General features: G+C 52.5%; 13 protein-coding genes across 13 annotated transcripts; 5 read left to right on the forward strand and 8 right to left on the reverse strand.

Moving 5' to 3' along the window:
• Positions 1–1295: 1295 nt before the first annotated feature.
• Positions 1296–2795, forward strand: PV07_00212 (ubiquinol-cytochrome c reductase, iron-sulfur subunit). Its single transcript, XM_016386643.1, has 3 exons — positions 1296–1706; positions 1813–1981; positions 2059–2795. The coding sequence occupies exons 1-3, from the start codon at positions 1370–1372 to the stop codon at positions 2309–2311; spliced, it is 759 nt and encodes a 252-aa protein (XP_016253571.1). The 5' UTR covers positions 1296–1369; the 3' UTR covers positions 2312–2795.
• On the reverse strand, positions 2686–4598 carry PV07_00213 (uncharacterized protein). The gene has a single exon (XM_016386644.1). The coding sequence runs from the start codon at positions 4509–4511 to the stop codon at positions 2988–2990; it is 1524 nt and encodes a 507-aa protein (XP_016253572.1). The 5' UTR covers positions 4512–4598; the 3' UTR covers positions 2686–2987.
• A 186-nt stretch (positions 4599–4784) lies between these two features.
• Positions 4785–6091, forward strand: PV07_00214 (uncharacterized protein). Its single transcript, XM_016386645.1, has one exon. The coding sequence runs from the start codon at positions 5031–5033 to the stop codon at positions 5859–5861; it is 831 nt and encodes a 276-aa protein (XP_016253573.1). The 5' UTR covers positions 4785–5030; the 3' UTR covers positions 5862–6091.
• A 70-nt stretch (positions 6092–6161) lies between these two features.
• PV07_00215 (uncharacterized protein) lies at positions 6162–7748 on the reverse strand (the record flags this gene model as incomplete). The annotated part of the gene is made up of 1 exon (XM_016386646.1): positions 6162–7748. One exon carries the CDS (start codon positions 7746–7748, stop codon positions 6162–6164), a length of 1587 nt encoding a protein of 528 aa, XP_016253574.1.
• A 588-nt stretch (positions 7749–8336) lies between these two features.
• Positions 8337–8917, reverse strand: PV07_00216 (uncharacterized protein; the record flags this gene model as incomplete). Its single annotated transcript, XM_016386647.1, has 2 exons — positions 8337–8771; positions 8822–8917. 2 exons carry the CDS (start codon positions 8915–8917, stop codon positions 8337–8339), a joined length of 531 nt encoding a protein of 176 aa, XP_016253575.1.
• A 642-nt stretch (positions 8918–9559) lies between these two features.
• On the reverse strand, positions 9560–10842 carry PV07_00217 (uncharacterized protein; the record flags this gene model as incomplete). The annotated part of the gene is made up of 2 exons (XM_016386648.1): positions 9560–10612; positions 10666–10842. The coding sequence occupies 2 exons, from the start codon at positions 10840–10842 to the stop codon at positions 9560–9562; spliced, it is 1230 nt and encodes a 409-aa protein (XP_016253576.1).
• Positions 10843–11061: 219 nt separating this feature from the next.
• Positions 11062–12850, forward strand: PV07_00218 (uncharacterized protein). Its single transcript, XM_016386649.1, has one exon. The coding sequence runs from the start codon at positions 11073–11075 to the stop codon at positions 11784–11786; it is 714 nt and encodes a 237-aa protein (XP_016253577.1). The 5' UTR covers positions 11062–11072; the 3' UTR covers positions 11787–12850.
• Positions 11747–14262, reverse strand: PV07_00219 (uncharacterized protein). The gene has a single exon (XM_016386650.1). The coding sequence runs from the start codon at positions 14121–14123 to the stop codon at positions 11958–11960; it is 2166 nt and encodes a 721-aa protein (XP_016253578.1). The 5' UTR covers positions 14124–14262; the 3' UTR covers positions 11747–11957.
• Positions 14263–14414: 152 nt separating this feature from the next.
• PV07_00220 (uncharacterized protein) lies at positions 14415–17783 on the forward strand. Its single transcript, XM_016386651.1, has 2 exons — positions 14415–15841; positions 15892–17783. Exons 1-2 carry the CDS (start codon positions 14526–14528, stop codon positions 16862–16864), a joined length of 2289 nt encoding a protein of 762 aa, XP_016253579.1. The 5' UTR covers positions 14415–14525; the 3' UTR covers positions 16865–17783.
• PV07_00221 (uncharacterized protein) lies at positions 17091–17917 on the reverse strand. The gene is made up of 2 exons (XM_016386652.1): positions 17588–17917; positions 17091–17445 (listed from the first exon to the last, which is right to left on the reverse strand). Exons 1-2 carry the CDS (start codon positions 17640–17642, stop codon positions 17222–17224), a joined length of 279 nt encoding a protein of 92 aa, XP_016253580.1. The 5' UTR covers positions 17643–17917; the 3' UTR covers positions 17091–17221.
• A 187-nt stretch (positions 17918–18104) lies between these two features.
• Positions 18105–22251, forward strand: PV07_00222 (uncharacterized protein). The gene is made up of 2 exons (XM_016386653.1): positions 18105–21717; positions 21824–22251. Exons 1-2 carry the CDS (start codon positions 18211–18213, stop codon positions 22001–22003), a joined length of 3687 nt encoding a protein of 1228 aa, XP_016253581.1. The 5' UTR covers positions 18105–18210; the 3' UTR covers positions 22004–22251.
• PV07_00223 (uncharacterized protein) lies at positions 21920–23410 on the reverse strand. The gene is made up of 2 exons (XM_016386654.1): positions 23305–23410; positions 21920–23237 (listed from the first exon to the last, which is right to left on the reverse strand). Exons 1-2 carry the CDS (start codon positions 23346–23348, stop codon positions 22295–22297), a joined length of 987 nt encoding a protein of 328 aa, XP_016253582.1. The 5' UTR covers positions 23349–23410; the 3' UTR covers positions 21920–22294.
• A 65-nt stretch (positions 23411–23475) lies between these two features.
• On the reverse strand, positions 23476–25486 carry PV07_00224 (uncharacterized protein). Its single transcript, XM_016386655.1, has 5 exons — positions 24792–25486; positions 24656–24738; positions 24272–24602; positions 23820–24206; positions 23476–23754 (listed from the first exon to the last, which is right to left on the reverse strand). Exons 1-5 carry the CDS (start codon positions 24877–24879, stop codon positions 23615–23617), a joined length of 1029 nt encoding a protein of 342 aa, XP_016253583.1. The 5' UTR covers positions 24880–25486; the 3' UTR covers positions 23476–23614.
• Positions 25487–25974: the final 488 nt, after the last annotated feature.

Below are 25974 nucleotides of genomic sequence, written 5' to 3' on the forward strand. Positions count from 1 at the left end.
CCCTCAAGGTCGAGTCTGTGAAGTGGTGAAGACTTCAGCTGACCGGTGTGCGACACGAGTCCATGCGGGCATGTGAAGGCATATCGTGCCGAAGCGATGTTCAATCATGAATTCGTCTGGAAAGTCTGGCCTTTGTGGCGTTAAAAAACGTCCGTTTATTGGACCGCGACGGTGATTGTCTTGGGGAAGTCAAGCTTGTTCTGTAGACCCTTGCAAGATTAGCAATCAGACTGGCTCGTATCAACATGTGATGGGTGCGTTCCTTGCCCGTTCAGGCGTTGTGTAACCCTCTTGACCCCCAAGCTTCTGCAAGCAGGAGAACTTGGGAAAAGCCTGGACGAGCGCAGGCTTAAGCAAGCCATGGAGGCACGGGGTGGTTTCAGGCTGAATTCGCACGCTGGGGGTATTGCAGTCGGCGATTTTGTTCGAGCCTCAGCCGCAGTAGGCTTCTAAACAGACTTCTAAACATGGTCCGTGTTGGGTCGGGTAGGATACGGCAAGAGTTGAAATGAGGCTCATGGGTTGCGTCCAGGTCGTTGACGCCCCTCGACACTTTCCCGTGTCTGCCCCGAGGTATGCTCGTATTGTGTAGATGGAGTTTCGGATCCAATCCAACAGGAATATTCCCAGGTATATTGACAAAGACGTCCATGCCATAGCCCGACTATTCGCAACTAGGCCTATTGGCCACAATTTGGCAAGGCAAAATATCAGCCATAGGCCGAGGAAAGGAGAATGCATAGCTTGGCCAAAGACTGAATAGTCTGTCTTGACAATACTTTCTATCCTATGCTGTTGTATCTCTTCGGTGCCATTTGTTCCGGGGAATACTTCTATTTGCAGCTGCATTCTACATCTGCGATTTACCTTCCGCTAAGGATCGTAAGCCGGGAGGAGAAAGATGCGTGGTCTCTCTCAGCCTTGCCCTACTTCATCACCCGTCCTACGATTGTGTGGGTGTAACAGGCAATCGATGATCAAATCCTCTTTGTTCCTCGGTTCCTCAAGCTCCTGATGGACCACCGCGCACGGCTTTGCCTCTCCATGACGTGGAGAGTCGCGACAGGAACGACGTGTGCCTACGATTGTTCGACACGGTGGTTTTGATAGAATGGCACATAGGTCACGTCAGGTGGGTATAGTGCTCGCGAGGTTCTACGGAGTACTGTTTACAGAATTCGAGGTCCGGCGAAACATTCGGTCATTTGACGCAAAGAGCTTCCCAGCCAATCAACGTCGACGCAAAAGATCTGTCTCTTGGCGGACGTTCGGGCTCTTCTCAATTGCGCCTCAAGCAACATAGCTCCAGCACCTCCTCAAGCTTCCAACTTCGACAACCACCGCCTCTCTTCTCTTTCTCATCCTCAACATGCGTCCCGTTCCGGCGTCAGCGGGCTCTGCCCTGCGCACTTGGACCCGACACAGCCTTCCCGTCAACTCCTCCTCAGCCTCCTCCCAGTCCTCCCGTCTAGCCATCACAGCTTCAAACATCCCTCAACGACGACTGGAATCCTCCGGAGCAGAAGCAACAGGTAGCACCAGCTTCCAGAGCCCTTTCAGGACGACCAAGTATGATACACACAAGATTCCCAGCTTCAAGACATACGAGTCCAAAAACTCCGAGATCACGAACCGAGTCTTCCAGTACTTCATGGCCGGATCAATGGGGCTGTTGGCTGCCGCCGGCGCGAAAAATACCGTACAAGGTAGAGACATCCCCATTTGAGCTCCAGCAAGCACCGCCCTTGCCTGGTACACCGGTTTGGCCCATTTGGAGTGGCGCAGAGCTGACCGAGTTGCGAAATTGTACAGACTTCCTAGAAAACATGTCCGCCTCTGCCGACGTGCTGGCCCAAGCTAAGGTGGAAATCGATTTGGCCTCCATCCCCGAGGGCAAGAACGTTATCATCAAATGGAGAGGAAAGCCCGTCTTCATCCGTCATCGTACCGAAGACGAGATCAAGGAGGCCGAATCTGTCGAGTACGTCCTAGTTTCTTTCCTTGCGAGGAAGCTACGTTCCCTCTAGAAGTACCTCTTGTTCTGACGATCGCCCACAGTATCTCAATCCTCCGTGACCCTCAGAAAGATGCCGACCGCGTCAAGAAACCCGAGTGGCTTGTCATGTTGGGCGTCTGCACACACTTGGGGTGCGTCCCCATCGGCGAAGCAGGCGATTTTGGTGGTTGGTTCTGTCCTTGCCATGGTTCGCATTATGATATTTCGGGACGAATCAGGAAAGGACCCGCGCCATTGAATTTGGAGGTGCCCGAATACGAGTTCCCGGAGGAAGATAAATTGATCATTGGTTAGACAATGCCACCAGGCGGGACAAGGAGCGGCGAGCCCACCGAGGCGCCTTGTGGTTGTACGTGGCAGCTGCTGCGATCGAAGAGGCCAAGCTAGGGACGGGACCCGAGGTGCGCAAGAGTTATTTGTACATATTAGACAGCAAGACGCTGGGAGATGCCAGGATACAGGGTGATTGGAGAAGATCCAAGAGCATTCCATCGCTGGCTGTGAGAAGGGGAAGCAAGAACTACAAAACCAAAACCCACATATATTCATTATTTCGGTTGACGCAAATCTCCATCTTGGTGTCTGTCTCTGTGTCCCGTGGAGCTCATACATTGCTCTGTATGTTGACGCACAGCAAACTTCTATGCTCAGGTACGGGAACCGAGAGTTCAGAAACAAAACTTCAAGCTGTAGAGGTCTTGGTATACCCTGGCTCCCTTCTTCTCTATATCGTACATTACACTCGTTCACTGACTCCGCCTCCTCGGGTGGAAACACTGGGAGTAGTGCTATCTACAGAACATGGGGTGGGTGTTTTGCAGTCCCAATCATAGACGGACGAATTCATAGATCGATGGGGTAGGTGGATCGGAATATATACAACAAGCTAGGCGACCTCTGCGTCCTAGCTCCAATTAACCCGCTAGAAGTTGTTGGGTTAGTTTTGGGTGTGCAGAGACGTGATAGTACACTACCGCGGCCGGAGGAGCACAAACAGGAGGCCCATGATGGCCATGCCGCCAGCGACGCCCTCCATGGCCACGGTGGTCAAGTCCCTCTGCGACACGAGGATCTTGTGGTCGTCACTGAACAGCGCCCTCAGGGAGTCTTCGTAACATGCGAAGCGGGAGTCGGGAGATGTCCAGCGTGGGAACCCATTGGCGGGCTGCTGTGATGGCGTCGTATCAGCCATGACAGAAGAGAGAAGAGCGTCCGCAGTGCCTGCAGGCACTGTCTCTTCAATCTCGAGTTCGTGTGCTGTTACAGTATCGACGGCTGCTTCGATTTTCGATAAGGGAGGTGGCGTTGGAGCTTTATCGTCCGATGTTGAACCCGTAACAGCATCAACAATCTGTTCCGCAATGTTGTCCGCCACCGCCTCGACTTTCTCACCGGCCGTCATGCTCGCTGCAGCTTCCGCCATAGTCTGATTCGGCTGTACCACTGCCATTTTGGTCTCTTCCTCCTTTTCTTTCAGTGCCAACTCCACCTTCTCTTCGAAGCCTTTGACCAAGCGTTTCCTCCGCCATGGTTCCAAGACGACCTGGAAGATGAGGAACAACAACACGTTGATTCCCATCAATCCCCACGTGCCCCACGTAGACATCTGCCTTATCTTATCACTCCAGATTTGTTCTTCGTGGTACCGAGCTAATATAGCCCTCGCAAGCTTGGTAGACGCTTCCTCATACCGGGCTTCTGCGTCGCTAACTTCCTTTTGCGCAGCGGCTTCGGCTTGCTCATTGGCGTGATCGGATCGATATAAACTGGTAAATCTCTCCAGGTCTGCGGGCGACCACGTATGCTTTCTGTGCAGCAGATCATTGACTTCCCGTTGCGTGGTACTACGCATAGCAATGGCTTCGCTATACCGCGCCCGAGCGTCCTTCACTGCTGCACGACATTCTTGTACTATAGACTCTTGGCGTTCAATGTCAGCTTTCAATGTTTCGATTCCTGAATAGCCTGTTAGGTCATTGAGGCGGCGAGAGGCCGTAAAGACGTGGGTTTGGAAGTTGTCCATGAAATGGGCAAAGCGTTGTTGAAGATCGGTATAGCGAGAGGAGATGGCGGACGGCAGGGGTTTACTGGAAGAACTGGAGGGCTGCGCTGGTTCTGGTTTATCGGGGGCCTTGTGTTCCTCATGTTTGGAGGTATGTACTATTGAGGAGGACTCGGGAATGGTGTGGACAATCGTTTCATCCTGAGGGTGCTTGAGCTTGTGTGGCATCTGCGCCGCGGCATCTGCTCTTGAATCGAGGCTCTCGCCTATTCGATCCTTCGCATCCTCTATCTCTCGACTAATGTCCGTCTTTTTCTCGCTATAAAACCGAGCTCGAACAGCTATCCCTGGCTGATGGCGGGTCCATGGCTGCGCTCTTGGACGCACCACGGTCGAGAATTGACGGGGACATGCGAGGGATCGGTGGACGGGCTTCGCGGCTCGAAAAGCGGACCATAATGTCTGGGACAGCCGGAGGGGAGCTTGCTGCATCGCGAGCAGCAATGTAATCTTCACATCCAGCGAGGCCACGAGCACAGTGTCACGCTTCCAGTCGAGCAGACACAGAAAGCAGCTTCCATTGATCGGCGAGTTTTTTTCGGCGAGGAAGGTGTGCCGGCTCCGAGAATGGGCGGCACCAGGCACTACGAGCAAATGAGCTGCCGACGTCATAAGCAGGAGAATCGAGAATTGCAGGCTTGGCCGGGATTCCCCTTTCGGCCATGCAACCTCCCCGCCAAAAATTGATCAAAATGATCCCAATGCTCGTCAACATCCAGGGGAAAATCTCTAACCTTGAGCCATCATCCGTGCCTGGCGCGCCAAACCACCCAACCATAATCGGATCTCCCTCCCCAAGCCGCTTCTGTCGGTCTTGTCCCGGTTAGGAGACAGAGACGGCATCGAAGACCGACATATATATCGGTCTATCGGAGTCTTCTTCTCACAGTCTCTCTTTTTGTCCTTCCTCGGTCTCGTCCTTTAGATCACTCATCAGACAGAGTATTCACGATGCCATTCCCTCAGACTCTCGAGGCTAAGCCTCGGGTGATCTTCTTCACCGACTTTGACGGCACAATCACCCTTCAAGACACCAACGACTTCATCACAGACAACTATGGCATGGGCTACGAGAAGCGGCGGAAACTCTTCCACGCGGTCATCGACAAGACCGACACCTTCCGCAACACATTTCAGCAGATGGTAGACTCCTGGAACATGCCATTCCCGCAGGTCCTGGAGATCCTGAAGGAGAACATCAGCTTGGACCCGGCGTTTCGGGATTTCGTGCTGTGGGCCCGCGACATGAAGGTCCCCGTCATCGTGCTGAGCAGCGGCATGGCCCCCGTGCTGGAGGCCCTACTGGACCATCTGCTGGGCGAAGACCTGATGAAGGATCTGGAGATCGTGGCCAACGCGACGCAGTTGGTCCCGCCCGAAAACTCGCTCGAAAAGCCTGGCGGCTGGACGATCCGGTACCGTGACGACTCGGGCTTCGGGCACGACAAGTCTCTAACGATCCGCCCTTACGCGGATGCGATTGCCAAGATGCCCGCGCATGAGAGACCCACGCTGCTGTATGCGGGCGACGGTGTTTCCGACCTGAGTGCCGCGCGAGAGACGGATCTCTTGTTTGCCAGAGAAGGCATGGATCTCGTGACGTACTGTGAGAATGAAGGAATTCCCTTCACAGAATTCAGCGGCTGGGAGAGCATCCTCGAAGAGACAAAGGACATCTACGACGGCAGGAAGACGGTCAAGAACCTGGCCGAGGAGGGTCTCAGGAGGCATCGGACCAATTCTATGGAGTCAAACGGGGCGGTCAAGCCCACGATCAGGTGAACCATTGTGAGCGGCTCAATTTAGCATTGCACGCCTCGATATGGATGGAAATAGAGGGTTATAGCATAGAAGATCATGTGATGGAATCTTCTAAAACGATATTTTGGGAATAGACGGCAAACATCTATAGCAAGTTACAAAACAGACAGCGATAGACTTCGGAACACATAGATCACGTTGCGTGGATGACTTTAAAAAGGCGTATTGATGCACTACTATGGTATTCAGACTCAACAAAAAGAATCATCCCTTCCCCCGCGTTTGCAATGCAGGGAATATGTGTGCCGCCGTCGACCAGAATCAAGAATGCTTTTCATCGTATTCGTTCAAGGCCCTCCTCAAGATCTCTTCGTCCCTGGGCACCACGCGGACCGTGTACCGTCGGGGGACGCTGACAAGCTGCGTCTGATCCTGCACGCCTTTCACGGGGTGCGTCTCGACCTCGCCGGTCCCGTCGGCCGGGCGAACGTCCTTGATCTCAAACGCGCTGAGCAGCCGCAGATAGATCGTGTACATCTCGCGGTTCGCCAGGAGACTGCCCGCGCACATCCGGTACCCGAGGCCGTACGTGAAGAGCGGGGCGTCGGGGTTCTCGAGCCAGCGCTCGGGGCGGAAGGTGAAGGGATCCGCCCAGACTTCCGGGTCCATGTTGCAGGCCCAGGCGTTGAGGAAGACGACGCTCCCGGAGGGGATCGTGTGGCCGTTGTATACGACATCCTTGACGGTGCCGCGCGGCAGGCTGAGTCGCAGGACCGTGTAGTATCGGAGCAACTCTCGGACGAGAGCCACGATGTACGGGATGGATTGGTCGTCGTACGCGTCGCAGAGAATCTGATCCTGCGGGTACACCTTGCGGATCTCCTCGAGAGCCTTCTGCTGGATTTCGGGCCGCTGGGCAAGAAGCGCCATCGACCACGCGACCAAGGTCGTGAGCGTGTCCAACCCGCCCGAGAGCATGGTCAGAGAGATGGAGACGAGTTCCTCGTTGTTGAGCTTCGCTTCCTTGTCGAGGATGACGTTCGCTTGGATGCAAGGTTGATGGGTCCCTTTCGCCATCCTGTCGTCCAAGTCGTCATTCAGCTTCTTCAGATACACGTCTCTTCGGCGTCGCATGTCGCGGGCGTGGGCACTTCCGAAGCTGAAGGGGTTCAGTCGTAGAAGCGGAATGTAGTCCTGCAGGTTGCCCGTGGTGGAGCGGAATTTGGACACCTCTTCCTCGACGTGTGTAATTTCCCCAAACAGTTCGTCGTTCTGAGATGCCATACGAGTCCCCCAATTCAAGGTTAGTGCCAGCGACAGCGAAAGGCGTTGAATCATGGGCATCGGGTCCACAGGAGTCCGTCCCCCATCTCCATAAGTCAGGAACTCGTTCAAGAAATCTCGGGTCTCGACATCGATGTGCGGGATGTACGTTGCGACACTCGGTTTGTTCAGGGCTGAGGCTGCACCTTTTCTTCTCCTCTTTAAAGACTCCGAAAATGGGGATGTTCCTATCGTCGTCCCGCTCGTAGAGCTCACCACCTTATGAAAAGTGTAGAACTCCGGTCTGGAGGCCAGTGCCTGGGAGTTCGCCCCGAAGATCTCGCGTGCGGCTTTGCTGCCGTTCACCACTATGACGGGGACGTTGCCCAACATGATCTGGTACACATGGCCATATTTTTGGGACCACAGCCGGTACTGCTCTGCTGCGTTGACGCGAATCTGATGGATATTGCCGATCATGGGCAACCCTGAAGGGCCATCAAAACCTGGAATGCGTGCCTGGTGTCTTTGAATCTCGGTGATAAGCAGATATAGAAGGGCGGAAGCTGCTGCGAAGTATGCCACGAATGCGATGGGAGATTCTTGGGCATGGCCCACTAAGAATTTGAGCGTTTTGTCAATCATCTTGGTATCCCTGTGAATGGATGGCGAGCGACAACAGGAAATGAGAACAGAAAAGAGGGCGAAGAGAATGGTCTACACGGCGGAAGACTGAGCAAAGTGATACCCGGTATATATCACCCACCAAGCGCAAGATCCACCCCGGAATTCTGATGTGAGGGGGACGGCACTGGGACTGTGGAGAGATATGGCGACCACCAACCACGACGCCGCCTCATTCCGTGGTCCGTTTGTGGAGGGCGGAATCAACACCGCAGGATGGTGTGGCGGACATCCTCGCTTGGGGCTGGTCCTGGATATGGGAATTCGTTCATTGGGTCATTCTGCATAGCACAGGTCAGTTGATGGGGTCTTTCCGACCAGAGAGCCCATCTCCTCAGCCTGAAATGTGCCGTAAAGCAAATTGGAAGGGTATTTTGAAACCAAGACGCCTGTAGGCCTGTGCTTTCGAAAACAGCGAATATTTCAACGAAATGCGCTATCTTGTCTGATCGGTATCTTGAAGTCCCTAAGGTTGGTCGAGGGATGCAACACATGAGAGGTGTGGTGCTCAGTATTGATGGGACATCCGACGGCAGATCCGCTCCCTCCTCATTCTTGCGGAAACGACTGCAGGAATTTGGTCCCTCCGACATCATGGTCGGTGATGCCAGGGACCACATTGTTCCAGAACAGGTTACCCATGTTTGGCGTGCAGAGCTCCTTGTAGAGTCCTCCTTCACGCTCAAACTTGGTGCCAAGTTCGGTGCCTTGTTCGCTACCCTCGATTTTCTTGCCAATCAATGTTTCTTCATCAACAGTGCCCGTCATGACGACTATCATGTCGTCCATGCCAATGATTCGCCAGGTAAGGCCGCTCCCGCATTGAGAACAAAAGGATCGGACAGCTGTTTGGCTTGACTGGTACTCCTTGTAGGTTGGAGACTTGGTTATGTCGTCGACAAATTGCGACGGGTGAATAAGAAGGTCATGGGAGACCAACGCTCCAGTCCATTTGCGGCACATTGTACATTGACAGGTGGCTGCCTGGGGACATTTGTTAGAGCTATACGCCATCTGCGGAGCAAGCATCATACATTGGCCGGCCATGCTGCGCCCTCTGGAAATACCACCTTGTATCTTATGGAGCCGCACAAGCAGCCACCAGAGATTGATTCTGGCCTGGAAGTCATCGTAAGTGATGTATCGACGAGGCAAGGACGGCTTAAGTAGATGGATGTAGCGGAGTTACCAAGCTGGAGTTGTTGGTGTACGTCCTATTTCTGCGGTAGTTGAGGGCAATTATATATTCAGGGTGCTCTTCGATTCAACGCAAGCTGAGCTGGGGCCTTTTAGGCAGCGGTGTTGATTGATAATTTTTGTTATCTAAGTTGGTTAAGTTGGTCGCTTGCTTCATCCTTGTCAAAATGGTTCAAGCCAAGGAACGTCGTCAAGGCATTTCCTGCCTTTGCCGTCCGACCAAGGGATGGCCAGGATCATTTGAGAGAGGGAGCAGCCGGGGCATTGTCTCGTATTTGCTCATCAAACATGGTAGGAGTCCAAGGCAAGGCATGTATACTTAGAAGATGCCAATTGACCGGTCTTTGGACAAGGCTTGGCCGTGGCTTGCCAACTAGGCATCCAAGTCTTATCCTGTTCTGATTGCACGATGCATAGAGATACAAGGTGTGATTGGTCCCTAGTCCGGAGTGTATTGGGTAAGCAATGTAACCTGGCCGAGTCGATTGGGGTTATGCTCTTCCAGACTCTGAAAGTCCATACGTGCTCGGCCACTTCCTTCGTATACTGCTCCTGGTTGAATACGGTGGCGAGGTTCATTTCGCTGCTTTTCGACTTCTCCTGGAACCCGGTACCGGCTGGGCCTTTCCTCCAGAGGACGAAGACGCACCGTTTGCTGAAGCGACTTTCTCGGTGCTCTTGTTTTGTTCTGTCTCCTTCTTTGCTGCAGCCCTCTTCTTCGCAGCCATCTTTTCCAGGTGCTCGATCTGCTTCTCACTGAATTCCCACAGCTTTTTTGCGACTTCTTCGTTTTTGACTTCCGGTCTCAAAGGCTCGTACTGTCTACATTCTTTGATCATCTTCCCGCCCGCGCCTCGACCATATTCTGCATCCATGGTGGCTAGCAGGTAGCTCTGAGCACCCTGTATCGGGGACTTGAGAATGAGCCACCATAATGGCCACGTGATCAAGTAAAGGAGGAGACCCCATATTAGACCACCCGAGAGCCAACGGCGCGTGCCCGGAGTGCGGCAATAGCCAGGGTCGATTATCAGCGCTCGAGCATTGTTGAGTTCCTTGTCCGGTCTTTTATAGGCGTCAAGGTGCTTCTGGAATGCATATGCAAAGGTCATGACTGCTAATTTGCTTCGTCCGTACGAGGCACTTCCTGCTTTGGAAGCTTTATCAGTGGCTTCAAAGTCCAATTTTCCTCCAATGTAGCTGCTGCATGTGCTGAACAGGATTCTCACGTCTCGGTCCGGAGGTTGTGCGCGAATAGCTGGTGAGAGAATACTGAGCAAATGGAATGTGCTGAGGTAGTTGATCATCCACTCGGCTTCCAGCCCATCCATTGTTTCCTGAGGCTTGCCAAAGTAAGGAGTCATTACATTGGCACAGAGAATGATCATGTCCAATCTTCTTGGAGGTGCGTTATCCACCCATTTCGTGGCAAAGAGTCGTATTGAGTGTAATGAAGAGAGGTCAACTTGTTCGGCGTAGATCAATTCATTGTTTGTAATCGTTCGCACATCTTCAATATAGTCCACGAGGAAAGGATCCGAGGGGGCATGATGGGTCAGGAGGATAATCTGGGCGCCTCTTGTCGCCAGTTCCTGCACAATGGCGGCGCCGATGCCTGATGTTCCTCCCTGCGAACCTTGTGTCAGAAAGCATTTGGAAGATCCGGGTTGTATCATTTTACCGTGACCATGACGACTTTCCCATGCATAAGTCGTTCTGATCGACATCTTGCTCCGCCAAAGTACAGTTTCAACAAAGCGATGATACCTACTATGGCTGCGCCCTCAGCGACGGTCCAGATGTAGGGGATATTTGAGAGACCTCTGCCGAAGCCCTCTGCCAGCAGAGGAATAGGCATCGTCTGCTAGAGTTGCTCAAAACACGGGAAATGGGTAAATGCATTCAAATCTAGGTAGAATAGAAATCCATACTTTTGTAATTTGAGAGGGAACTCCGCTCAATCCGCCTATCGCAGGCGGCGGGTGCCTGAATAGCCACAGGGCAATGACGCCACAGCGCCCGATGGCATTACTTTTAGAATACCCCAAAGTTTTTCTAGGCGGTAAGACCAGCATGCCACTCTTTCAAATGTCGTATCAAGAGACCATGGCAGACACGGATGAAGACTATTACCTACCGCCCCAGGATCAGCGCGTCTTTGGAGCCGGCATTCGGCGCAAGCAGATCAACTTCGTCCCCGCTTCCACTTCCGATTCACAAATACCTACATCGAAAGCGCCGACCTCGACGAACGCTGGGTCCCGGTATTTGGCTATTGTTCTACCGCAGGGTGCTCAAGGGGCGGACAGCGACATTGCTGAAGCTAAGGACCAAGATTCAGACGCTTCCAAGCCTCAAGCCTTATGCGCAATCTGCAATCAACCCATTTCATCCACCGACGCTCTATCCATAAATCATGAGACCTCAATCGCGCATCAAGTATGCCTGACACATTCTTACCCGCCGTCCAACCTTGACCGCGATCGTGTTGGTCTACGGTACTTGTCGAGTTATGGCTGGGATCCCGATTCTCGAAGAGGGTTGGGTGCCAGAGAAGAGGGTATCAGAGTACCTATTAAGACGAAAGAGAAAAACGATACGGTGGGTCTGCGAGAGACAGTCGACGAGGACGAGATGAACGTGGTAAAGAAGAAGCATAACCCAAAGAATGAGGACAAGATCGTGAAGTTGAATGCAAAACAGGTCCGGATCCTGGACGACGAAGCGAAGAAACGGGCGGAGAAGTTGAGACAGTTGTTCTACGGTCCGGATCTGGAGAAATACTTGGGTCCCAACAGTTGATGATCCAACATCTCCGACTCGATGAAGCTGGCTCGAATTGTATATGGGCAGAACCTGGCCATCTCCCATGCAGTGACCAAGACGGGATTACATGACTATACACACCCTCCGCCAGTCCCCTCCTCCACCCACCGACGCCACGCTAAGTCACCATCATACAAGCATGCGCTTCTAATGCTTCTTGAACAGCCCTAGGTGTTTCTTCTCCTTATCTTTCTTCAATTTGTGGTGGCCACTATCAGCGGACGGCGATTGGTATGGTTGTGGTGGTTTTGACGAGGTTGGCGCTGTTCCCACTCCGGGGCGCACGCCATTCTGTGGCCCCCTGCCACCGAGATTCATGTTTGCCATCGCTTCGGTCGGTGGTCGAACCCTGTCAGGCTGTCTGCCATTTGCAGGCTGTTGAGGTCTTGGTTGCTGCTGAGCCTGTGGAGGAGGCTCCGACATCCATGCTGGTAGCCGCGGGGCGGCTCGATCCATTGGCAGATCCAGCTGCCTTCGCCCAGCACTGAGTTGGCTCACTTGCCGCAGGAAGGTTTTAGGTGTTATCATATGGGTTGTCGCAAGGAAAACTTCTTTCCCAGCCATCTGTGAGACTTCATAGCAGGCTCGTGCTTCGGCGTAGGTCGCGCCGCCGGCCACGAACACAATAATGCGTTGGCGCGGCTTGTTAGATTGAGATCGAGTCTGAGCCCACGTGGGCTTGCCTGTATTTCTCAGCGAAGTCTGGGAGACGCTCATCTGGCTATTTGGATCATTGAGATGTGGCTTCACGGGAGGGAACACCGTAACATCCAATGTACCCTGGCATTGCTCCTCGAGCATGAACCTCAGAGCCGGCTCAAAGCGTGACAAACTCACTTCCTCCATGTTAGTGACATCTCTGACCTTCGGTGGGAATAATGGCGGTGGAGTGGGTGTCGCATCTTTCAACTGCTTCTCAATCCTAGCACCCAGAGTTATCAGGTTATAGATGATTTCCCCATCCATCGGCGAGAGCTCGCCATGACACCGCAGCTTTTCGATGTCTCCCCTCAGAATGCCATTCTTGTACAAAATGTATAAAATCAAAAGTCGGACCCGATCTTCATGGACAACACTGTCATCATCAAGCAGTCTGACAACCTGATCTGCCAGATTCTTTGGTTTCTTGTTCTCCTCGTCAAGTCCTGTGGCAAGCGATTGTTCGACAGAGACCACATCCAGGAGCTTACGGTCCGCAAAGATTTTTGCGCACTTTTCGGCCATGTCGATATGAAGTGAAAACGCTTCTTTGCCTTCCTGGAATTCTGGAAGTCCCGCCAACATGTCCTTGATGGTGTTGATACTCGCAGGTTGTCCATCGTTGTCGGCAAATTGTGGATTTTTGGCTTGGAACTTCCTGAACTCTTCGCTCAACTGCACGAGAAGATCTTTCATGTGCATATGTCGGTGAGCGACCCAAAGGTTATCTTTCTCGGAAATCTCAACATCTTTTTCTTCTTGGTCCGGTTGACCTCTCCTGATGACGTTTCTGTATGTTATTTTGTCCTCGTCGTCTCGTATCGGCAAGAGATCCATTGCCATGGCTTGATATGTTAATTCGTGGACGAATGGCGACATCAGATCCATGGACCGGTCTGTGATCAGTAGAACCGCTCGTGGCCGGTTACCAGGGTTCTGGGGGGGGAAGTCATTCCGCGGATCGCGAGCATAGTCGTCCAACGCACTCTGTACGAAGCTGGCAAGATGATAGCACAGAACATCAGCAGCATGTCTCTGATGCTCTTTAGGCTTGTAGAATCGAATCAAAGGGTACTCGCCGAGCGATACGCATATTGACACGATTTTCTGGGTTATGCTGTCCAGGTGGTCCTTAACCAACGAGTCGCAAGCTGGGTGAAAGAGTAAATGAAAACTCCATGGTTGTCGAAATGTGACCAGGTTGCATTCTCGCGGAAAATACTCGATGTTCAGTGTCCGAGATTCGACAATCGACTGTGCTCGAGACTCTGAGCGAAACAGCTCTTCCCCAAGGTTCCTCGGTAGCTGGGAGGTCCAGATAAGGTGAGAACGTCGGTATCTCTTTCGACTGAGATCAGCCTTGAGGCTTTCGACTATATGCGGTAGAGGGGAAAGGAGGTAAATCGCGTCGGTGTCGGAGAGGGTCTGCCTGCGATCTTCGAGGAGTTCGATGTTGGTTATGTTGGCATTCAGGATGTCATCCTCTTTACAAACGTTGTACACAACCCGTTTGCTTTGCTCGTCCAAGATCAAGACTTTCCAATCTCGCCCACTGGTAGCCCGAATCGTGCCTAATACGATATTCCGTTGGATCTCGAGGATGGAGGTTGCCATGACCGGCACAAGTGTTCAGAGCGGAAGGCCTTGCTTACATACTCATGAAAATGAGATGACTTCGAGACTCTGTACGCACTGTTTGTTAAATGCTGAACAAGACGTTCCTGTTTCATGTGTGCATGCGCCGATGGGCGTTGCTGTGGGGTGGGATACTTTGTCGCAGGCCGCTGTGGTGACATCGGGCCGCACTCCAGCCTCGCCCCCAGGGCGGGTTTACCACGTGATAAGGCTGAATATGTCGCCAACTTTTATCGATGACGATGAAGACTCGGATTCCCTCATTCCCCAATCCTATACGACAGCGTTAGAAGGAGGTTTGCGTGGGCAGTGCATCTCACATTCTTAGCTTTCGGTGTCCTCCCGAAGCTTTGCTACGACACTGCTTGCATTTGCCCGGGTATGTTCACTCCTTCAACCAGTCGAGCGCCATGCCTCTTCTGTTCATTTCGAGCCATCTTTCCATCGACGCAGAACCGATGTTCTGCCAACATCCGCGCCTTCTCTACCACCGCTGGTCGGACAGATCGAAGACACCATAAAACCTCTCTCGCCGTCAGATCCGTTCTCTCTGAGCCTTCGAAGTCTCGTCGATCAAGTCGGCGTCCAGTCCCCAAAACGCTCCAGATCTCACCCGATGCGAGTTACAACCGTGTCCGCGTCAGCTTGTCAAAACTAAAGAAGCACTTGGAGTCCACCAGGGTGACAGCGGAATCAGAAGTTACACAATTTGCGGCGCTCGATCCTCGTGGGATCTACTGGCCCGCATTCAGAGAACGCCTCGAAAATACACTTACCGCACGGGGTGACTCTGAGGGTGCGGATTTTGACGGCCTGATATATGACATTGGCCGTGCTCAGTTAGGCGACTGGCAGACTGAACTGCCGAGAGTACTACATTTTGGCTTCATTGATTATGTCCTTTTGAGAAAGGCACAAGATACTCCGCAGGAACGTTCGGCGCTCGACGATCTGCAATTCCCTACAGAATGGTATACCAATGCCCGGCAAGTGCAAAGAGATGTCCATTTGCACATCGGCCCGACCAATTCTGGGAAAACCTACAATGCCCTGAAAAGGCTCGAGGAGAGTGGAGACGGTTTCTACGCTGGCCCTCTACGGCTGCTAGCCCATGAGGTGTACTCGAGATTCAAAGCGAAGGCCGTCCCTTGTGACCTTATAACCGGAGACGATGTCAGACTAGAGGATGATCCCAATACGAAGCTACGTGCCTCGACCGTAGAAATGGTCGACATCTCTGCCCGATTTGAGGTTGCCGTGATCGACGAGGTGCAGATGATGGCTGACCAGGATCGAGGTTGGGCATGGACTCGAGCTTTCCTTGGTGCCAATGCAAAAGAAGTCCACATCTGCGGGGAGACGAGAGTGCTCCCCCTTGTCCGAGAACTAACAGCAAGCACCGGTGATATACTTCATGTGCACGAGTATAAGAGACTTAATCCGCTCAAAGTCATGACAAAGAGTCTGCGAGGAGACCTCAAAAACCTACGCAAGGGGGACTGCATTGTGGCATTTTCGGTCGTTAATATACACGCACTGAAAAAACAAATCGAGCTGGACACAGGTCGTCGTTGTGCAATTGTATACGGAAGTCTTCCTCCCGAAACCCGGGCGCAGCAAGCTGCTCTGTTCAATGATCCCAATAATGACTACGATTTCCTGGTGGCAAGCGATGCGATTGGCATGGGATTGAATCTGTAAGTGGGTTTTGATGTATTCGAGGAATGCAAATCTAACGTCTGGTCAGGAGCGTGAAGCGCATTGTCTTTCATAGCGTTTCAAAGTTTAACGGGACCTCCATTGTGCAACTGTCTACCGCTCAAATCAAACAAATTGGTGGACGAGCCGGACGCTTTCGAAACGCACATCAAGCCATGCATAACACCGCGGCCGCTTCAGAGTCGAATGTGGGATTGGTCACGACTCTCAATGATGAGGACTTAGCTCTTGTACGAGCTGCTATGGATTCGGAGGCTGCGCCAATCAAAAGAGCGGGTATGCTACCACCCGCTGAGGCCATGGAGGAGCTCGAGGGTCGTTTGCCCAAAGGGATTCCTTTTGAATACATCCTGAGGCGCCTGTGTGGGAAAGCTGCCACGCACGAGCGATTCCGGGTATGCAGCATTCGAGATCAAAGTCGAATTTCTCGAGTGATCGAACCTGTCCGAGAGTTGACCATGACCCAACGCATCATGTTGACTGCCGCACCAGCCACTTCTGCCTCGCAAGCAATGGACGAGGTTATGAGAGCGTTCGCGAGATGTGTGGCGGAGCGGAGACAGGTGACAATCATCGACATACCTGAAGTGCAACTAGAGGTTCTTGAGAAGCCGATTTCGGGAGACCGAGCATACCTGGAAAGTTTGGAAGACCTCCACAAGTCCCTAGTCCTGTACCTCTGGCTCAGTTACAGATTCTTGGGCATCTTCAAAGACAGGGAAATGGCTGTATACGCCAAAGAGCTGGCAGAAGAGCGAATCAACACCTGTCTCCTTGAGTTTTCTGCCAATCCCGACCTACGCAAGCGAGTTTTATCGTACAAAAAGAGGATGAGTCTTCCTCAAATCGACACCGAAGAAGGCGAGACAACTAATCAAGGATCTCGATCGGAGCTGCCAGAAGAAGCCGAGGCCCTTCCTGTGAACTGGATTAGGGGTTCTCCTGCGGTTGAATTCGAGGAATCTCCGCCTATACAATCCTACAACGTGGCACACGGCTGAATTTGAGGGTACTCATGCAGCTGTTTCACGATATGTGCCAAAGTCACACTCTGCCAGAGACAGCTTGGCGTACTCAATGAGGACAGCGTGCAGTGCCCTTGAGAAACACCGCAGTGTATCTGGCGGGTATTGTCAAAGTCCCATTGCAAACATACCCTGCAGAGTCCGAAGCAGAAACTGTTCTCGGCAAATACCAAGAAGTCACGATGTACACAAGCAACGAAAGTGTAGCAGTGGATGATTTCCATTGTATTGCTAGTGTGCTACCGTGTACCAAATCTTTTTTTTTTCGCTAATACCCATCTCAATGCTTCCTTGAAGGAATCGGGGTTATGCCGGTCTTTTCACTTGACACGCTCATCGTTGGGTAACCACCTTGTCAGCACCGCCGGCCGACGGGTTGGATGCTGCCATTTCGCGAGCGAGTTGATCCTCGGTCTTTTTGTTGCCATGTAGGATCAATCGGTTCAAGAAGCTCCCTGGCTTGCCTGCGTCATGTCCTTCTTTCTCTGCATCATCGGCCTCTTTGGTGACATAGTCCATGGTTTCTTCATCAGCCGAGTCGACGTCGTCAAAGTCGGCTGGACAATGTTAGTTACGGTTATGTCCAACAGTAAGGGACAGCGAATAGGATCGTGTGGATGAAAGACGGTCATGCTCAAGCTTTGTATTAACTACTGTAGTAGCATTCCAGAGAAGATGAAAAGCAAGCAATGTACATACGTTCTTTGTCTTTGTGGCTGAGACGGCGCTTGATCTTTGCTCGAATGCTGTCCATTTTCGATGACAACGATGAGGATAGGCTAGGCTAAGGTGGAACTCTGTACAAAACGCAAGGACCGCGAGGAGAGTTCTCTGTAGGAGTGTAAAGAATAGCTGGAAGAGAAAACAAAGACGGATTGCAGACTGTGAAGGCGGGGTGAAGGGTACCTTTTTCTACTTTGCTCGAGCTGATTCAAAGAGGGGTGGGTGATCTACCGACATTGATGCAGGCACCGTCGTCACCATCCACTGTGCCATTGTAATGCCATTCAGGGCCTCGACTCAAGAAAGACCCTGCCATTCCCATAGTCAGAGATCGAGCCCATTCGCCAGGCGCCGCCAACCGAACCAACAGAGGTTGGGCGACCTGCGCCACCAAATCGCCGCCACCCAGATCGAGCCAACCCAAGCGAGCGGAGTTCATTTGATCCGCAGGCTGCATCCCGCTTTCGCTTTCTCAAAATTTCCATGTCCATCTCCGACACCGAGAACCCAAACACCAAGGGCCGACAACTGGCTGGACCAGGCCCGCCCTTACACGATAATTCCACACCGTCCGGATAGAGGCTCACCTTTGGCCAGCCATGGACGACTTCACCTCCCTCGAACTGCTGTCGCTCGTTTCCAGAGTCACCTCCGAACTGCAAAACCACTTGGGAATCAACGACAAAACTCTCGCCGAGTTCGTCATCGACCAACATGAAAAATGTGGAGGGAACCTGGACAAGTTCAAGGAGGCCCTGGCGGGCATGGGAGCGGAGTTTCCCAACAGCCTGGTTGAGAGTATCGATCGGCTGATCAGGACGATGCATCCCAAGTACAAAAGAGTCGAGAAACAACCCGTGCAGGGAAATGGTACTTCGGACTTGGACGAGTTGGATGCGATCGGACGCAAAGCGAAAGTTTTCAAGGGCCTTGCAGTTCCAGATCGCGAACAGCCTTGGACCGACTCCGAGGATGACATCGCTGCACAGAAGGCGAAGCGGGCAAATCACTCCGCAGAGGACGACACCTTTGCACTTCTCGAAGGACTTGCAGGAAACTCAAGGAATGGCACAAATGGCACAACCGAAAGGAACAGGAAGAGAAGTCGCAGTCCCGGTCGTGACGACTATGCAAGAGACCGAGAACCAAGACGCAAATACTGGTCCCGAAGTCCGAGCCCTCGCGAGGAGAAGAGGTCGCGCAGGTACCAAGATGAGGGCTACGAAGACAGAAATAGGGATTACAGAGACCGGTACGACGACAGACGAAATGGGCACCATAAGAGCAGGCGACGCGACTATGATGAACACGATGATTTTCGCAGGCCGCCACCTCGTGAAGTCGATGATCAACCCGTGCTCTATAAAGTCTACGATGCAGTGATCAATGGAATCAAAGACTTTGGAGCATTTGCTAGTCTTCAAGGTGTCAAAGGCAATGTCAGCGGACTGATTCACGTCTCGGCTATCCAAGAAGGCGCGAGGGTCAACCACCCGTCGGACCTCCTATCTCGTGGACAGCACGTGAAGGTCAAAGTTGTCAAGATGGAAAACAACAAGGTCAGCTTGTCGATGAAAGAGGTTGATCAGGTTACTGGACAAGATCTTGTTCCTTCTAGGAGGATAGCCTCTGGCGCCAATATGGAACGGCTCAATGGTCTGCCGTCTGACGACCGGTATGGAAATTTAAGCAGCACAGTCCCCGTTATTGAAGACGGCTACACCTCGAAGCCTGGCAAGGGGCGAAAGAGATTAACGTCCCCGGAACGATGGGAAATCAAGCAACTCATTGCCTCAGGTGCAATATCCGCACAGGACTATCCCGATATCGACGAGGAATACAACGCCACCTTGAACGGAGAAGACGAGTTTGAGGAGGAGGAAGATATAGATATTGAGGTCCGAGAAGAGGAGCCGCCCTTCCTCGCAGGTCAAACCAAGCTGTCCCTGGAATTGTCACCTATTCGAGTTGTGAAAGCCCCCGAAGGATCTTTGAACAGGGCGGCTCAAGCTGGTACAAATCTATCAAAGGAGAGGAAAGATCTCAAGCAACAGGAAGCAGCCGAGCGAGCCGCGGAAGAGGCATCCAAAGTCGATCTCAACGCGCAATGGCAAGATCCGATGATCAACCCTGAGCAGAGAAAGTTCGCGTCGGATCTGCGACAAGCCCAGCAACAATCCTCTCGAGCTATAGAAGCTGTCCCTGAGTGGAAACGAGCAACCCAAGGCAAAAACCAGTCTTACGGTCGCAGGACAGACATGACCATTAAGCAGCAAAGGGAGTCACTTCCAGTCTTCAACTTTCGCAAACAATTGCTCGAGGCTGTTGCAGCGAATCAGTTACTTATCGTGGTGGGAGATACCGGTTCTGGTAAGACCACCCAGCTCACCCAATATCTTGCTGAGGCCGGGTATGCGAACAACGGCATGATCGGTTGTACCCAGCCTCGCCGCGTCGCAGCCATGTCGGTCGCGAAGCGTGTCTCCGAGGAGGTTGGGAGTGAACTGGGAAAAGAAGTCGGCTATACGATTCGTTTCGAGGATCGAACCTCGCCAGACACGAGGATCAAATACATGACTGATGGAATGCTTCAGCGAGAGATTCTACTGGATCCGGATCTCAGGCGCTATAGCGTCATTATGCTGGACGAAGCACACGAGAGAACCATTGCCACCGACGTTTTGTTTGGGCTCCTCAAGAAAACACTAAAAAGGCGGCCTGATCTGAAGCTGATCGTCACCTCAGCCACTCTCGATGCGGACAAGTTCTCTGAATACTTCAACCAGTGCCCCATCTTTTCCATTCCCGGTCGAACGTTCCCAGTCGAAATCATGTATTCAAGAGAACCTGAGGAAGACTATTTGGACGCGGCGCTGACGACTGTCATGCAAATTCATCTAACCGAACCGCCGGGTGATATCCTTCTGTTCTTGACTGGACAAGAAGAGATCGACACCAGCTGCGAAGTTCTGTACGAAAGAATGAAGGCTTTGGGACCTAGTGTTCCGGAACTGGTCATTCTACCGGTCTATTCTGCTCTTCCCAGCGAAATGCAGAGCCGGATTTTCGAGCCTGCGCCGCCTGGTGGCCGAAAGGTTGTTATCGCTACGAACATCGCTGAAACGTCTATCACTATCGACGGAATTTATTACGTGATCGACCCCGGGTTTGTCAAGCAGAACGCCTATGATCCAAAGCTCGGAATGGATTCGCTAGTTGTAACTCCAATTTCTCAAGCACAAGCCAAACAAAGAGCCGGTCGGGCAGGGAGAACAGGGCCAGGCAAATGCTTCCGCCTATACACCGAAGCAGCATATCAGTCTGAAATGCTACCTACCTCCATACCAGAAATTCAGCGTCAGAATCTTTCGAACACGATCCTTATGCTCAAAGCAATGGGCATCAACGATCTTCTACATTTCGACTTCATGGATCCACCACCGACGAACACTATGTTAACAGCCCTCGAAGAACTCTACGCACTCTCCGCCCTCGATGATGAAGGTCTTCTCACAAGACTAGGACGTAAAATGGCCGATTTCCCCATGGAGCCGTCGTTATCAAAAGCTCTAATTGCGTCTGTGGATTTGGGGTGTTCGGAAGAGATGCTCACCATTGTGGCGATGCTCTCGGTACAGACGGTGTTCTACCGGCCCAAGGAAAAGCAACAACAGGCCGATCAGAAGAAGGCCAAGTTCCATGATCCTCACGGCGACCATCTTACACTACTGAACGTCTACAACGCATGGAAGCAATCCCGATACAGCGATCCTTGGTGTTTCGAAAACTTCATCCAAAAGCGACAAATAGCCCGCGCCAGGGACGTACGCCAACAACTTGTAACGATCATGGAACGGTATAAGCATCAAATTGTGTCCTGCGGCCGCAATACAATCAAGGTTCGACAAGCCCTCTGCGCCGGGTTCTTCAGAAATTCGGCGCGAAAGGATCCGCAGGAGGGGTATAAAACACTTATTGAGGGAACGCCCGTGTACATGCATCCTAGTTCCGCGTTATTTGGAAAGCCAGCCGAGCATGTCATCTTCCATACACTGGTGCTGACGACCAAGGAGTACATGCACTGCGCAACCGTGATCGAGCCCAAGGTACGTACCGCATAACCGTCTTGGATCACCCTGCATCCCTTTACAACCGTTTCCTTCGTGCACCCAGATTTTCGTATTGGTACCTGGTACTGACTCTTATTTACAGTGGCTAGTTGAAGCGGCCCCGACGTTCTTCAAGGTCGCCCCGACAGATCGCTTGAGTAAGCGCAAGAAGGCAGAGAGGATTCAACCCTTGCATAATAAGTTCGCCAGTGGCGAGGATGATTGGCGGCTGAGTGCGCAGAAGAGGCAGGGTAAAGGAGGAGGTGGTGGTACCTGGGGTTGAAATCGATAGGTTGGAAATACGCCTTGCGCCTCTTGGGTACGTGGACGTTGAACCTACTATTGCGGCAGAAGGAAGGGAGGGCGTCTTCTGGCCCAACGAAGCGACGTGTGTTTAGCATAGATGGGAGCCGCGAGATACCTGCCGCAATGCAATTGACAAAGTCCAACCGCGAGGTGCTCGAACATTCATGCAAATGGCAGCCATTTCACAGTGGTATGACCTGGGGATATATGTTCACCATTTCCTTCCTTCTCAAACACTTCACTTTACAGTAGTTGCAAGGCTTTCCCTTCATGTTACCGAGATCATGCCGGTCTTTCTCTCGGGCTTCTCCTTGAAGATGTTCCTCACAGGTTTCAAGGTCGGCGGGGCGGCGACCACATCCTGCAAGTTCGTTTGCCTGCCCAACTGGCCTTCTTCCCGCCGCTTCTTCTCCAATATCTTCCAGGGATCCGCGTCGTCGACGTCCCTCCCACCACCGCCTTTGCGCTTCTTCTTCGCCTTGCCCCCGCTCTTGCTGAGCGTCGCGGCCTGTTTCGCCGGATCGATCCCGGCCCCGAGCCACAGGATCTCGTCCTCCTCCTGCTTTTCCGCGAGCTCTTCGTCCTCTTCCTCCCTCTGCTCCTTCAGCCGCTGGTCCGTGGCGCGCCACTCCTTCTGCATCCGCGCCAGCCTCTTGTTGTGTTTCGTGAGCGGCGTCTTGATCTTTTCCAATCCCGGGATCGCGCTGAGACGCGTCCGGTGTTTGGGGATCGAGGTCAAGGGCAGGGACTGGTCCACCCGTTGTGAGTACGCTGCGAGGGACTCGCCGGGGAGGATCTTGGGGATGTTGGCTGCCGTCGTAGCCGTCGCGGTGGTGGTTGTGGGTGGAGGAGGATGGGACGGCGAGGTCGAGGTGGCGGTGGCATGTTCCACCAACCCATCAGGTTTCGATGCCGAGTGTGTGTTTGACCCTGATTTGTCCTCCTTCTTCTGCTTCTGCTTCTTCTTCGAAGTATTCCCGTCGTCCAAGCCCGAGGGTATCCTCTTTCCCCCCACCTGGAACGACATTAACCGCCTGAAGGCCTTTGGGGTGTCGTCCTCAAACTCGGCCCCATTGTTATTGGTCTTCTTCCTCTTCTGCTGTTTTCTGGCGTCCTGTTTGCGCTTCTTGTCTGCGTCCGAGGTGAAGATCGACTCTTGTTTCTGGTGCACGGACAGTGTCCGCGCCCGCGATGTGGGCGGGAGGTCGAAACTAGAGATCGTAGGTTCTTTGTTAATGATGAACACCCTTGTTGTTTGGAGGCTCGGGGAACACGAACTTTGATTCATCCTCGTCGCGCTTGCGTTTGTGTTTATGAGGCATCTTGGAGTTGTTACGTGCCGCTTGGACTACGTAACCTGCAATTGAAGTGACTGAGATCGAACTCGTCGGCTGCGCCAGGAAAAAATATTGGTTAGACTGAGTGTGGAGAAGGTCGATAAAATTTACCCCTCACCACAGCCTTGCGAATGTGCACTCATCTATCGAAAATCTAGAGTGTCAAGTTTTCTCGTGTAGAGTCCTTGATGTGTATTGTTCTATTGTCTCTAGAGCACTTTCTCCTCCTATTGAATCCCAGGTGTAACATATCAGTTGGTGAAGAGATTGACGCCCCATTCCTCAGAATAGCTGATTGTCCTTCCCTTGCCGTTCGGAATCTCGAGCGCATCAAGAGCTTTCATGTCTTCTGGCGACAGCTCTCTTACTGCAAGGTTAGATTTGATTCGCGCTAGCAAAATAGCGGACAATGTCAGTCACAATGGACGAACAGAGATAGATCATAGTCGCACGAACCTTCCGTCTGGCTCTTTCCCAGAGGGACGGTGCCTCTCTGGACAGCCCAACTCTGCAGTAGTTGTCCGACGTCCATACCATTCTTCTCGGCGAGCTTCTTGACTGTGGGATCTTTAAGCAGTGTCTCCCCGTCCGCCTTTTGACCTGCAAACGGCGAGTAGCAAGTTACGAGGATGCCGTGTTCCTTCATGAATGCGATGAGCTCGTTGTTCGGTAGCCAGGGATGCACTTCCACCTGGTTGCAGGACATCGGCACGTCTTGAGCGTAAGGCAGGATCTCCTTGACTTCTGAAATGGAAAAGTTGGAGACGCCAACGGCTCTGGTCTTGCCGGTTGATACCAGTCTCTGCATTGCTTGCCACGTGGGAACATAGCTCCCTTTCTGGCCTGATCAAATGGTCAGCGATCGCCGCTACCCGTTTATCGTGGGAGTGAGTATGAGCGTAGCTCACCGGCTTGGGTTGCGATATTATTGGTGGTGTGTTCCCAGTCAATAACCGCTTTGTCTGTGCCAGGTTCCACTAAGATTCCTTTCTCGGATTTGGAGACGTAGGCACGGTTGTTCGCATTTTCAAGTGCTTCTCTCGATATCGGCTTGAATGCGACGGGCCAGTGCGCCAGGAGCAAGTCGACGTAGTCAACGCCCATCCTCTTCAAGGACTGGTCGAGGCACAATTCGAGATTCTCAGGCGCGGAGAAGTGCGGCCAGAACTTGGTCGTGATGAACAGCTCGGATCTGGGGATTCCTGACTCTCGGATCGCGGCCCCAACTTCTTCATCGACCTGATTCGTGTCAGTGCCAGTCGGACTCGGGGCTTTGTGAAGATGCATCATACACCGTACATCCATGCACAATCCAAATGTCTGTATCCCTGTTTGAGGGCCGTCAAGGTGGCCGCTTTGCACCACCCTGGATTACCTTGAGGAGAAGTCAGACTGGCATGCTGAGTGTTTACTAGGGCCAAGACAAACCTCCACCCCAAGTCCCAAAGCCAACGGATGGGATCTGGACAGTCTTTCCGCCAGCAACTGCCAGGGGGAAATGGGTTGGGAGCGTCATCTCTGATTGCGGATTTGTTCAAGGCTGGTAGTAGCACGTCGGTTAAGGGATTGACAGGCGTTCTCAATGGTAAGATGGCCTCCCAGAAGACTCTATCTCAAAAATTACAAAGCGCGGGCTCCATACCGCAAATGGTTGACCAGTAAGATGGACACCAGACTGACCCAATCAGAAGCCAATCGGAAGCGATAAGGAGGAGAACAGCTCGTCATCAGCCACAAAATACAAGAGCGGCCAAAGTGACTGGAGCTGCAGCATGCGCAAGTAGCAAAAAGTGTCACGGCCTTAAGAAAGGTCATTTCAAACTGGTGTCAAAGGGCGCCGAGGTGGAGAAGGGCCTGGGCGCACAAGCTTGTCAATAGCTCACCATGAAGGGCTAGTTTGACCCGATAAGGAGGAGGAGCGAAGCTGCCTCGTCGATTTGCATGGCCTTGTCTTCTAGCTATGAAAGCAACAGGTATATGTTATGGAATATCGGTAGAGCAAGACTGGGAGAAGGAGAAAGTCGATTATGATGATTCGCAAGGCTGGACTTCAGCCGTGCGGCCCAGAAAAATGAACGAATGACGTAGCGATCTGTGGCTGCGACTAAAAGCAGCGACGAGGCTGCGGAACAACCTCGGACAAAAGATCTTCCTCTTCCTTCTGCGCGGCGGGTCTGGTCGACAACCTTTTATCTTTCTCCTCACACACCACATGTTACTGCAGTGCTGCCGTTTACAGAAGGGATTGCCGGATCTGGCTTGTGTGTCTGGCCTCATCACTGACAAACATCTGCCGCTCTTCGGTTAATGACGTCGACGTGCAGTCCTATCAGCCTGCCGGGAGCCACAAAACACCCACGCCGACCTCACGGATTAGCGCGCAACATTCTCCCTAAGGCTGGCTAATCTTTAACGCGAGTCTATTGGCTGAATCTTTGTCCACAACCAGTAAGAGAGGAAAATCCTATGGATACGGAACCTTCTATCATCGGGCTTGACGCGGTGACGATGATGAGAGCCTTCGTTGTTATGGGGGCAGTGGAACATGAGAAACTAGAATCATCATGAGTTGCTGGAATAATACTCAAGTAGCCCGATCTAGATGCTTGTC

Source organism: Cladophialophora immunda (assembly GCF_000835495.1).
Source record: "Cladophialophora immunda strain CBS 83496 unplaced genomic scaffold supercont1.1, whole genome shotgun sequence".
Taxonomy (NCBI): Eukaryota; Fungi; Ascomycota; class Eurotiomycetes; order Chaetothyriales; family Herpotrichiellaceae; genus Cladophialophora; species Cladophialophora immunda.